Source organism: Vidua macroura, chromosome 32 (genome assembly GCF_024509145.1).
Source record: "Vidua macroura isolate BioBank_ID:100142 chromosome 32, ASM2450914v1, whole genome shotgun sequence".
In the NCBI taxonomy this organism is placed as follows: domain Eukaryota; kingdom Metazoa; phylum Chordata; class Aves; order Passeriformes; family Viduidae; genus Vidua; species Vidua macroura.
Window position 1 is genome coordinate 269,801 of NC_071602.1, and position 11,797 is coordinate 281,597.

At 59.5% G+C, this 11,797-nt stretch overlaps 2 protein-coding genes across 2 annotated transcripts; one reads left to right on the top strand and one right to left on the bottom strand.

The window, feature by feature from the left end:
• Window positions 1-2,621: 2,621 nt before the first annotated feature.
• LOC128820891 (serine/threonine-protein kinase pim-1-like) lies at window positions 2,622-5,917 on the bottom strand. The gene is made up of 5 exons (XM_054001731.1): window positions 5,074-5,917; window positions 4,862-4,912; window positions 4,291-4,657; window positions 3,474-3,653; window positions 2,622-3,218 (listed from the first exon to the last, which is right to left on the bottom strand). Exons 1-5 carry the CDS (start codon window positions 5,647-5,649, stop codon window positions 3,112-3,114), a joined length of 1,281 nt encoding a protein of 426 aa, XP_053857706.1. The 5' UTR covers window positions 5,650-5,917; the 3' UTR covers window positions 2,622-3,111.
• Window positions 5,918-8,006: 2,089 nt separating this feature from the next.
• On the top strand, window positions 8,007-9,549 carry LOC128820907 (olfactory receptor 14A16-like). The gene has a single exon (XM_054001748.1). The coding sequence runs from the start codon at window positions 8,569-8,571 to the stop codon at window positions 9,469-9,471; it is 903 nt and encodes a 300-aa protein (XP_053857723.1). The 5' UTR covers window positions 8,007-8,568; the 3' UTR covers window positions 9,472-9,549.
• Window positions 9,550-11,797: the final 2,248 nt, after the last annotated feature.

Genomic DNA, 11,797 nt, shown 5'->3' on the forward strand with positions numbered 1-11,797 from the left:
CAGACTCCCAGGATCTTTCTTTTGCTGCCCAGGCTCTGCAGGGCATAGGGGAAGAGGGAGCAAAGGGTGCCTGGGCTCAGCAAGCTGCCCAGGCACGTGCAGGCTTGCAGGGAAAATGGCCAGAAGCCCCTTGGCCTTTGGTGGTTCTGCTGCAGCCTTTGTGCTGCCAACGGAGCCGGTGGGCAGGGGCCGGAGTTCCAGGGATCCCTGTGAGACCGGTGCCTGGAGATGGCCACAAGCCCTGTCCCAGGCAGGAACCACCATCTGTGTCCTCCTGCCCGTGTGTTGCTGGCTGCATTGCTGAGGGCTCCGAGGTGCCTCTGGATGGGGCTCCTCGGGAGCTCCTGTGGGGCTGCGGCGCTGCTGCCGGGCAGGTTGGCCGGGCTGAGGGAGACCCTGAGGGGATGGGGCCACCAAGGGATGAGGGGCTGTGAAAGCCCTGACAGGACAAGGCAGTGGGAAGGCATGGGGGGGATGTGGGAGGCAGTGGGTAGCATTGGCCAGGAGGAAAGTGGGTTGGAGCCAAAGAGACCACTCAGCCCAATGTTCATGGGGCAAACAGAGAGCGTTTGTGCTCAAGCCCTTCCTTCTAAGGGGCCTTTGAAAAAGCCAGTCTGGATAATTTCACTGGTGTGATCTCTGCGCCCCTTCAGATTCTGGCCTGTGAAATGCCTGCAGCCTTGGGAGAGATGTGATGGGCGAGGCCCCTGTCAGTCAAAGCAGGGGCTGGTCCATTCACCCAGTACAAGGCAGCCTGCACTGTGACACATGGCAACAGAGTGCCAGGCACAGCTGCGGGTGCTCCCCATGAACCTCAGCTCTGGGACCACTGTCTGCCCCAAGCTTCAGGGCTGCAGTGGGAGCTGGGCTCTGCCCTGGGGCCATCCTGCAAGGACAGCTGCAAACAGGGAGCATTCCCTTGCCACCAAGAGCCAAGCCAGGGCTGCAGGGCAGCTGCTCCAGCCCGGACGGCACTGTTGGGTGCTGCGCTCTGGGGCTGGGGCTCCCCGCACAGGGGACTGGACTGGTGTGCCAGAGGAGACAGAGAAGCTGCAGCTTCAGCCTAACTGAGGTGGGTGCATGGGCTGGGAGGAGTGGGGAGGCCCAAGGGGATTCACAGAGCTCATTCTGCTGAAAGGACAAGGAAAAGGGAGTGGGAACTCAGCAGTGAGGAGAGCGGAGGGCTGGAGAGCAGCTCTGAATGCCACTAAAATCCAACCAGACCTCTGAGACATTGCTGCTCCTCAGCCAGTGACAGGATGAGTCCCTAAGCCAGGGGCTCGGCCTTCCTCGTGGTGAGGGGCATCAAGGAAGGCAACAGTGTGATGGAGACTGCCACGGGCTGGGAACTCACTGGGGGAAAAGAGGGAGCAGTTGGGAAGTAAAAGGCAGGTGGGGAGAGAATTGTTCAGAGAAGGCCTGAGCTACAGCTTGAGCAAGCTGAAAAATGTCATTTGGGGTCATCCCAGACTGATTTCATTTCAGAAGCTATTGAACAAGTTTAATTTTTGGGTGGTGGCATGTTTTCCCTTGGAGGTGTGCACTCTGCAAACTTGAGCTGTGTTGCTGAAATGCTCAAGCAAGTCTGTGCTGCAGGTCACACCATTTCTTCTTTGGCTGATTCTGGCCCGGTGCTGAGCTCCAGCAGAGCCCTGGCAGAGCCCGGAGCAGCCTCAGCACCCTCAGAGCCCGGCTGCAAGGAGAGAAACCAGAAAGTGCCCCTCAGCTGAAGGCTCCTGTCCCCTTGTCCCAGCCGCCCGCGGTGCCCAGGCCATGCTGGCCGTGCCCAGAGCGGTGCCCAGAGCTGCCCATCACTGCTGCCTTTGGCAGCAGAGCAGGAGGGCAGGACATGTGCCCAGCCTGCAGCCAGCCATGGCACATCCAGCCCTCAGCAGCTGCCCAGAGCAGGATGCTCCTGTGCTTGCTGCCATCTCCCCAAAGCTCTGATCCCACCATGCCAAGCAGATGGGACCCACCTGACGCCATCCACCGCTGGAAGAAATCTGGTCCCAAACGATGTCCTCAGCCTTCTCCAAGGGCACGGCCCATCCACGCCGCAGCTGCTCCCAAGCACTTCCCCATCCAGACTGGACCCCACCTAGAACGCTTCCTCTAGAAAAACACACAACAAATTATTGAAAGTAGATTACAGACAAAAAGGGGAAACAAGAAAAAAGGTCAAAAATCATATCTCTGTCTGGGGCTTGAGGAAGGCCCAAGCCCTGCATGCCAGGAAAAAACCCACCCACGGGTGAGGGAAGCCCAGGCTTTCTCCCTTCCCCTGCACTGCCCCCCAAAATAAGAGTGATCCCAAAGCAAACAAGGGCAGGGGAGCAGCCCAAGCCCTTCCTTGCCTGCAAATCAAAGCAGCCCCTGCACAGGTTCTGGAGTCCCACCTCTGCTCCCACCATGGGGGTTGGTTTGTGTCGGGCTGGCTGCCCCAGCCCCAGCCCCAGCCCGGGGCACGGTGGGTGGTGGGGGCTGTTGGCAGGGCCAGGAGCCCACTCCCATTTCGTACCCACCCCAGCCCATGCCCCGAGCCCTGCCAAAAGCAGCTGGGCAGCCAACTGAAGGATCCCAGCAAAAGGGGAACCTTCTGTTCCCGGCCAGGCTGTGCCATGCCCAAATCTGGGAGCATCCCCTGCGTGTGGACTCATCTGCAAATTCCCTGTGGAGCCTGGCTTTGGAGAAGGTGCCAGAATCAAAGTGACGTCATCTTCAGCCTGCCGGTGACCAGGTGGAGCAAGAGGTTGTCATCCTTGATGTCTTCCTCGCTGTCTCCAGCAGCAGCAGCCCCACCTGCTACAGCTTCTCCAGGGGCTCCTTCTCCTTCCCTGGGGCTGAGACCAGGCTGTCAGGGTTCTGCCCAGGGCCCCAGCTGTCAGGGAACCAAGGACAAGCAAAACCAGCTCAGATGGCGGCCACCAGTGCTGGGCAGAGCAGCTCAGCTCCAGCATAAGGGCTGCGTGTTCCCATCTGATGAGCCCTGGGCAGTGACACAGGCAGCACAAAAAAGTCTGGGTTCCTGTGCTTCTGATTGCCAAGGCGTGTGTGGGGCTGTAACTTACCAGGGCCTTGCATCAAAGTGTGTCTGTGGCTCTCTCCCTTCTTCTAGGGCAGATGAACGTCCTGCATCCAGGGATCACACAACAGCTCTTCTAACGAGGGCCTTTCCATGTCCAGCATGGATAAACACCTCCTGATCAGATCTTGGCACTCTGGACAGAGAAACCAGAACCCGCCGGTCAGTTGGAGAAGGCTTCTGTTGGCTTTGCCCCACTATTCCCATGCCCAGGCCATGCTGGATGTGCTCAGAGCTGGGCCTAAACTTTCCCATCAATTCCTTGTTTTGGAGGAGTGCAGGAGAGCAGGACATGTGCCCCCTCCTCAGCAGCTGCCAGAGCGGGATGCTCACGAGCTGCTGCTGTCTCCCAGCACTGGTATTGCCCCTGTGGCCACAGATTGGGATCCACCTGGAGAGAGCCGTTGTGGCAGCGAGAGCTGATGGTCCCAGCTGATGTTCTGGCAGCCCCTGAAAGGGTGCTCCCCGCAGACCATCTGGTGCAGCACGATGCCCAGGGACCAGACAGTAGCTGGCTTGCCGTAGTACCAGCCAAAATGCATCCATTCCGGGGGGCTGTATGACCGTGTTCCTATGGAATAGAGATGGGCTTCAGCAGGGGGATGCTGCTGCTCCCAGAGCCTGGCCCCAGCATCCCTGGGCATGCGGGGGCTGCCCCAGTGGCACACGGGGTGACCGCTGCCCTCTCGCCAGCACCTGGGACTTGTGTACAGACTTGGGGTTGGAAAAGAAGCCACAGGTGCTGGAAGAGGGCAGCAGGAGCCCTGGCAAGGCCCAATCATGACAAGGAAAAACCCGCTCACTGGTGGGGAAAACCATGCCTTCATCCTCCCTGCCTGCATTGCCCCAAAGAACATTATGAATTCAAAGCAAACCAGGTGAGTGGAGCAGTCCAAGCCCTTTCTCACCTGCACACCAAACCGGCTGGGGCACAGGTTCTGGCCCCCCCTCTCTGCTACCCCCACCCACGGGTGTTTTTGTTGGGCTGGCTGCCCCAGCCCCAGCCCTGGGCAGAGTGGTGGGCAAAGGCTGCCAGCAGGGCTGGAAGCTGGCTCCCCACCCAGCCCTGCTGAAACGCAACTCGGCTGAAATCTCAGTGCCATCAAGGGCAGCAAAAGGGACAATCCCCGATGCCACAGCCAGCTTGGGCTGGGAGATGTTGGGCCGTGAGATGCTGGGACCGGGAGCACACCCCTGTGTGGACTCACCTGCAAAGTGAGTGTAGGCTGTGTCTTGCAGGTAGGTGCCACAGCCAAAGTCGATCAATTTAGCCTCCCCGGTGGCCAGGTCAACCAGGATGTTCCCTGGTTTGATGTCCCTGTGGAGGACCCCGCAGCTGGTGCAGTGCCGCACGGCCTCCAGCACCTGGCGGAACAGCTCCCGCGCCACCTCCTCGGACAGGAACCCCCGTGCCCGAATGAAATGGTGCAGGTCCTGAGACCGCTTTGGGCGCTCCAGCACCATCACGATGTCGTTGGGGAGCTCAAGCCACTCCAGCAGCTGGACAACACCGGGGAAGCCAGTGGACACCTTGGCCAGCAGCACCACCTCCAGGGGTGCGCTGGTGCCGTCGGGCTGCGGGAGGAGCGCGATGCCGTCAGTGGGGCTGAGGCCGTGCCGGGGCTCGGGAAGCCCTCACCCAGCGCGGGATGCTCTGCGCCCTGCGCTGGCCCCACGCCCGCTCTCCCTCGAGGCGTCCCGGCGGCTTCCACCCTGCCGGGCCCCGGCTCATCCCCGCCCGGCACGCCCCGGCTTCTGCCGCTGGCCCCGCTCACTCACCAGCTCGCCCCAGTGCAGGACGCGGTTCCGTGGCACCCTTTTGATGGCCACCTGCAAGCCAAGAGAAGCAGCGGGCTCAGCTCGCCGCCCGCCCTGCCCAGCCCCATCCTCCTCCTCCTCCTCCTCCTCCTCCTTCTCCTCATTCTCCTCCTCCTCCTCCTGTTCCTCCTCCGCCCCCTCCTCCTGCTCCCGCCGCTGGCCCCGCCGCTCACCGGGGCGCCGTCCGAGAGCCGCGTGGCCGCGAAGACGCTGCCGAAGCCGCCGCGGCCCAGCAGCGAACCCAGCCGGTACTGCTCCTTCAGGCCCTGCTGCGCCTTCCCTGCCGGCGGGACGCGGCTGTCAGCGCTCGGCCCGGGGCCAGGAGCGGCCCCCGAGCGCCCCTCAAGCGCCCCGGGCCGGCCATCCCCAGGCGTTCGCTCCTGGCAACGGGACAGCGGCGGCTCGGGGCCGGCGGCCGCGCTGCCGAGCGGCGGAGCTCGGGCCGGGGAAGCCGCAGCGGAGGCGACGGCAGCGGCCGCGCCGCCTGTGTCCTCCGCGGGGCCCGGGAGGAGCCGGCGCCGGGGCCGGGGCCGGGGCCGGGGCCGGGGCCGGGGCCGGGCTCGGGCCAGGCGGAGCCAAAGGGAGGCGATGCCGCCCCAGCCCCAGGCACTGATGCCCGCCCAGCAGCGCCAGCGCCAGCACGGCCAGAGCCGGGCGGGGGCGAGACGGCGGCGGGACGGCCGGGGCCGGGGACGGGACAGCCCCGCCCGGGGCCGGGGGCGGGCCGGGGGCATGGCCCGGCCGGGCATGGGGAGAGAGAGACCGAGAGAGGAGGGGACAGCGGGAACGGGAGAGCGGGAGAGGCTGCGGGACAGCGGGAGAGGGAGAGGAGGAGCAAGAGGGACTCCACAAAGTTGCTGCTTTCGCTGCTCTGTCTGCTGCTGCTGCCGCTGCTGCCGCTGCTGCCGCTGCAACTGAAGCTCCGGGGCCGTTTGTCCCCGTGTCCGTTTGTCCGTTGCCCGCTCGCCCCCGCGCCCAGCCCCGCGCTCCCCGGGGGCAGCCCCTGAGCCTGTCCAAACACGGTAACTTTGCCTTGTTCAGCCCAGACCCAGAGTCTGGACTCCTGCACAGGGGCACAGGGATCCCCTCGGTCGCTGCTGTGCATTGTCCCTGCTGAGGATCAAACCCTGTCGGGGCACATTCCCTGGCTGGAGGATTCCCTGGCCTTGGCCCTGCTCTTAAGGGTCCAGCACTGCTTCCAGCAACAATGGGAAGGCAAACTGTGTGCAGCTCATGGTATTTTCGAGTGTCTAGAGCTCGCTAAGTCACCCATCTTAGAGGTGAGATGCACTTGGAATTCATGGCATGGAGAAGTAGTGCAAGATGGAAAAGGGGAGCAGAGAAATAAATAGAGGAAAACATCTTAGATTGTTTCTTTCCATTTTCATTTCATTTCTTAAAAGCTGTTTCAGTTTTCCAGGAATCTTCTCCACAGTGATGTCTGCTCTTCTCAAGAACCTTTCCTGGAGAATGAGGTCGAGCTCCTGTCACAAGAGGTGCCACCAGCTGCAGCTTCTCTTGGCTTTCCACCGTGTGTGCAGCAGGACTCCTGTAGCCAAGCAGGCCAAAGGTTTGGAGAATTTGACAGCTTGTTTTCTTTTCCTGGTGAGCTGGGGAGTTGTGCCACTGGTGAGGTTTTCATTGGGACTGTTCCAGCCTTGGAAAACAGGAGGTGGAACCAGGACTTGTTAGGGAATACAAGCCTGACTGAATTCAGAGAAAGACTCTCCAGAGCCTGCAGCCAGAAATGGAGAGGTGTGTGATCATGATTTCCACATCTCCATGGACACCTAGAAAGTGATCTAGAAGATGAAAATGGGCTGACAGAGGGAGTTTGTTTCTGTGTGCAGTTTGGTGATTCTACATCTCCTGTGCTGGTATAAATCAAGAGCACAGTCAGTTCATGATAAGCACCAGAACAAGCTGGACCTCTGAGAGTAGGTGACAGAAAGAATTTGAAAAGGAGAAATGCAGGGAATGACTTGGTGGACATTGTCTGGAAGAAGGGTAATTTTTTCTAATTCTTTCTAGTCCATTGCTTCTGCTTTTATCCTTCTTACAAGGCCATTTGCACCCCAGATTCTTCATGAAATGAGAACCCTGAGCTTCTGGAACTGCCTGAAAGGTGTTCTGCAGGGACACTCAGGGTAAAACAGAAAGCAAATAAATTAAATTTTGAAGCAATTGTATTAAACAAAAACCAATTCTTAAGCAGAGATTGATGTCACTCCCCCAGACCAACCAGCATGGGCAAATCTCAGGCTCGGCATGGAGCAGTGACCTTGAGGGGTGTCCCCACTGCAGGGAGGAATCTCCACAGCCCCCAAGAAGGGAAATGTCAGGAGATGCTGCCATTAAAGTTTGGGACAGGGCATTTCTAGTCTGAAGTGCTGCCCTGTGGGTCAGATGTGCCCCGGCTGGGCCAGCTCAGCAGCTCTGCAGAAGCTCTCAGTGGTGTCACTTGGTTGTTCCTTTCTCTGGGGATTTTCCAGCTCTGACACAGCTTCAGCTCCCTCTGAGGATGTGGAACTTAGGGATGGAGGAGTCAGGCTGGTTTCAGCATTATTCACCCCAAAAGCAGCGTGACCCCCCTCCTTCATTTCCCACTGGGGGCTTTGCAAACAGGGCCTTGCTGGAGTTGTTTGAGCCCAGTGCAGGCAGAGCCTCCTGCTCCAGCAGGAACTGCCTTTCCTGTGCCAGGAGCAGGGCAGGTCCCGCTGCAGGAAAAGCCCCAGGCCAGCCCCAGCCCAGGGAAGGCCTCGGGCACAAGGGCAGAGTGCCGTGCTGGGAGCTGTGCCAGGGAGAGCCTGAGGCACCAAAGGCACCTTGGCAGCAGCAGCTGCTTGCAGGGCATGGCCAGAGGCCTCCCTTGGCAAGCCGGCCTGGTGGCCAGCACTGCAGAGCTGCTGCCTCAGGGCTCATTTCTGGCTGGGCTCTGCCCCAGCCCACAAGAGTGTGACCTCAGCCCTGACTCTGTCACGGCCCTTGTGCCTGAGCCCTGCAAAGCCCAAAGGTCACCTGTGCCACCCTGGCTCTGCCAGCCCTTGGGGCAGGGGGAGGAAAGGCAGAGAAGGGGTCGGGTTTGGCTGTGGGATGTGGGGTCCAGCAGAGACAATGAGGAGTCAAGGGAGCATTTCAAGATCTGCTAATCATGATGCCTGTGACAAAAAGTCTGAGTTCCCTGTCACAAAATCACTCTGGGTAGCACTGACAAAAAAAGCAGAGAGCCAGACCAACCCTTGGTATCCCTCCGTTTCCAGCTGCACAGGGAAATGTAGAAAAAATTAGAGATGCTGAAATGAAAGGGAAGTCTTCAAAAAGGCCACTTTATTTAATCCAAGGCACGTTGGAAGTGGAATCACCCTGAAATAGAGGAACGTGAAATGAGCAAAGGGCATCTGTGTGGGACCAGCAGGTCTCACTGCACTGGGGCACAGGGAGCCCTGTTTTCCCTCTGGGCTCCCCAGGATTCAGGCTGAGAGCAGTGTCGAAGATGAGGCAGCAGCACAAACCTGAGCTCAAAGAAAAAAGGCTGAGCAAAGTTCAGCCAAAAAAGAGAAGTTTTTTTGAGGGGATTCCCAATAAAAAAGCCTAGGAATGACACAACGACATCTTTCCCGGCTTGTCAATATCTTCTTTCAATAGTCCATGACTCCCAGAGTGAAGAAATGTCCAACAGCAGCTCCATCAGCCACTTCCTCCTGCTGGCACTGGCAGACACGCGGCAGCTGCAGCTCCTGCACTTCTGCCTCTTGCTGGGCATCTCCCTGGCTGCCCTCCTGGGCAACGGCCTCATCATCAGCGCCGGAGCCTGCGGCCACCACCTGCACACGCCCATGTTCTTCTTCCTGCTCAACCTGGCCCTCAGCCACCTGGGCTCCATCTGCACCCCTGTCCCCAAAGCCATGCACAATTCCCTCTGGGACACCAGCACCATCCCCTACTCAGGATGTGCTGCTCAGCTGTTTCTGTTTCTCTTCATCTCAGCAGAGTTTTCTGTTCTCACCATCATGTGCTACGACTGCTACGTGTCCATCTGCAAACCCCTGCACTACGGGACCCTCCTGGGCAGCAGAGCTTGTGCCCACATGGCAGCAGCTGCCTGGGCCAGTGCCTTTCTCAATGCTCTCATGCACACGGCCAATACATTTTCCCTGCCCCTGTGCCAGGGCAATGCCCTGGGCCAGTTCTTCTGTGAAATCCCACACATCCTCAAGCTCTCCTGCTCCAAATCCTACCTCAGGGAACATTGGGTTCTTGTGGTTACTGCCACTTTATCCTTGTGCTGTTTTGTGTTCATTGTTTTCTCCTATGTGCAGACCTTCAGGGCTGTGCTGAGGATCCCCTCTGAGCAGGGACAGCACAAAGCCTTTTCCACGTGCCTCCCTCACCTGGCCGTGGTCTCTCTGTTCCTCAGCACTGCCGTGTTTGCTCACCTGAAGCCACCCTCCATCTCTACCCTATCCCTGGATCTGGCCCTGTCAGTTCTGTACTCAGTGGTATCTCCAGCCCTGAACCCCCTCATCTACAGCCTCAGGAACCAGAGCTCAGGGCTGCAGTGTGGAGACTGATGACTGGATGCATTCAGGAACATTAAACTTCTGGGCAATTCGCCAAATCACTTCAAATAAAAGTAATCTTTGATTCTTCTTGTTGGTTTCGTTTTGGAGGTTTGTTTTCTTTGGTTTTCTTTTTCAATATCGTCCACAAAGCAATGTCTTTGTTTCTGCCATTTCTCATTTTGTTTCTCTCCACCTTCCCTGCAGCCAGACTGTGTCAATGAGGGGCTGCGCTCTTGGTGGCTTTAAAGGAACTCAAGGATCTCCCAGCAAAGTTTTCTGCAGAGATGCCCTTTTGTTGCCTTCTCTGGAGCTGCAGCAGCAATGTCTGTGTGCAGAGCTGGGGGCAGATCAGTGCTGGCACAGCAGCTGTGCCCAGCAGCAGCAGCAGCACTTGGTGTTGCCAGTGCTGCTCCCGTGGCCCTGCCCCGCTGCCCTGGTGGCCCTGGTGTTGCTGCAGGGCCTGAGTGCTCTCGGGGCCGGGCACAGTCCTGGGGGTGGCAGTGCCGGGGCTGCAGCAGGGACAGGCCATGGGCACTGCTGGGGCAGCGCTGCCGCCTCAGGCCAGGGCCTGGGGGCTCCAGGCTCCTTGCCCAGGCTCTCTCAAGAACACGGCCAGGCCAATGCTCAGCACAGAAAACCCCCGTCAGCAGCCCCAGGCTGGTCGTGGGCAGGCTGGGGGCAAACAGCACGGCTGGTGCTCTGCCAGGGCCCTGGGGGAGATGGGAAGGAGCAGCAGAGCAGGGGCTGATCCATCCCCAGGGCGCTGGACAGCCCCGGGCAGCGTCCCAGAGCGTCCTCATGGAGCTGCCAACAACATCCCCCCTCTGCAGCCCTGGCCTCTCCCCCAGCTCACACAGGTGCCGCATCCTTGCAGGCACAGACACGGCAGCACTGGCTCAGGAGCCCCTGTTTGCATTGCACACAGCAGGCAGGAGCACCCCCGTGCTGGTGCTGTGGGGACATGAACCTGAGGGAGCACAAATGCCATCAGCCCCTGGGGCCAGGAAGGGCTGGGGGACGCCAGAGAAACCACTCAGCTTTGTCCTGGCCTCTACACTCAGCCAGAAAGTTTGTTCCCATCAGCTGGGAGTTTCCTGTCCCACTGCAGATGCTGTTGCTCAGAGCCAGGGCTGCCTGGCAGCCACCCCCAAACTGCCCTGAGCATTTCCTTGGCTTTACCTTTACTTTCTTTACTCTTCCTTCTACAAATTTCTTTCTCTTGCCCAGCCCTGTTCCCTGCCCTGCAAACAGCCCATCCCTGTTTGCCCTCTCCTCTCTGGCCCCACTCCCCATTTCAGTTCCTGACTTGGCACCATGGGAATGTCCCTTGGGGAGCAGGATCATCCCACAAGTGCTGCAGGAATTGTCTGCAGGCTCCTGCAGTGCCTCATGCTGCTCCCTTGCCAGAGGCACCCCAGGCCAGGGGGGCACATCTGGGCTGCTGTGTCTGCCTGTGGGGCTCCCTGTTCTGGGCAAGGAGGAGGAGCTGCAGAGGCTCTGCAGGACTGACAGGATGGGCTTTGGGGCTGTGAGGAGAAGCTGAGGGACCTGGGCTGCTGCAGCTTCTGAAGAGGAGGCCCAGGGCTCCTCCTGCAACTGCTCCAAGGGTGGTTTCAGAGAATCACAGAACCAGCCAGGCTACAAAAGACCTTGGAGATCATCAAGTCCAACCTGTGCCCTGACACTGCCTTGTCTCCCCTGAGCCTTCTATTCTCCAGGATAAACAACCCCAGCTCCCTCAGCTGCTCCTCACAGGACTTGTGTGGCAGAGCCCGCACCAGCCTTGTTGCCCTTCTCTGGACACGCTCCAGCCCCTCCATGTCCTTCCTAAATTGGGGGCCCAGAACTGGACACAGCACTCGAGGTGCTGCCCAACCAGTGCCCAGTACAGGGGAAGAATCACTGCCCTGCTCCTGCTGGCCACACCATTCCTGATTCAGGCCAGGAGCCATTGGCCTTCTTGGCCACCTGGGCACACGGCTGGCTCATGTCCAGCCTGCTGTCCATCAGTGCCCCCAGGTCCCTTTCTGCCTGGCTGCTGTCCAGCCCCTCTGTCCCCAGCCTGTAGCTCTGCAGGGGTTTTTGTGGCCAAAGTGCAGGACCCGGCACTTGGTCTTGTTAAACCTCACCTTGTTGGACCTGGATCCAGCCTGTCCAGGTCCCTCTGCAGAGCCCTCCTACCCTCCAGCACATCCACACTCACACCCAGCTTGGTGTCATCTGCAAATTTCCTGATGGTGGATTCAGTCCCCTCATGCAGATCATCAATGCAGACATTGAAATCCACGCTGGCTGGCTCTGATCCCTCAGCCATCCTGTGGGTGCCCTGTGATGG

What these genes read in the sequence shown, in the direction of transcription:
- LOC128820907 (XM_054001748.1), top strand. Translation starts at nt 8,569, where the DNA reads ATGTCCAACAGCAGCTCCATCAGCCACTTCCTCCTGCTGGCACTGGCA.
- LOC128820891 (XM_054001731.1), bottom strand. Translation starts at nt 5,649, where the DNA reads ATGCCCGGCCGGGCCATGCCCCCGGCCCGCCCCCGGCCCCGGGCGGGG. An exon ending in GGCTCTCGGACGGCGCCCCG is followed by an intron (nt 4,913 to 5,073) that starts GTGAGCGGCGGG and finishes CTTGGCTTGCAG; the next exon opens with GTGGCCATCAAAAGGGTGCC. An exon ending in TCCTGCACTGGGGCGAGCTG is followed by an intron (nt 4,658 to 4,861) that starts GTGAGTGAGCGG and finishes CTCCTCCCGCAG; the next exon opens with CCCGACGGCACCAGCGCACC.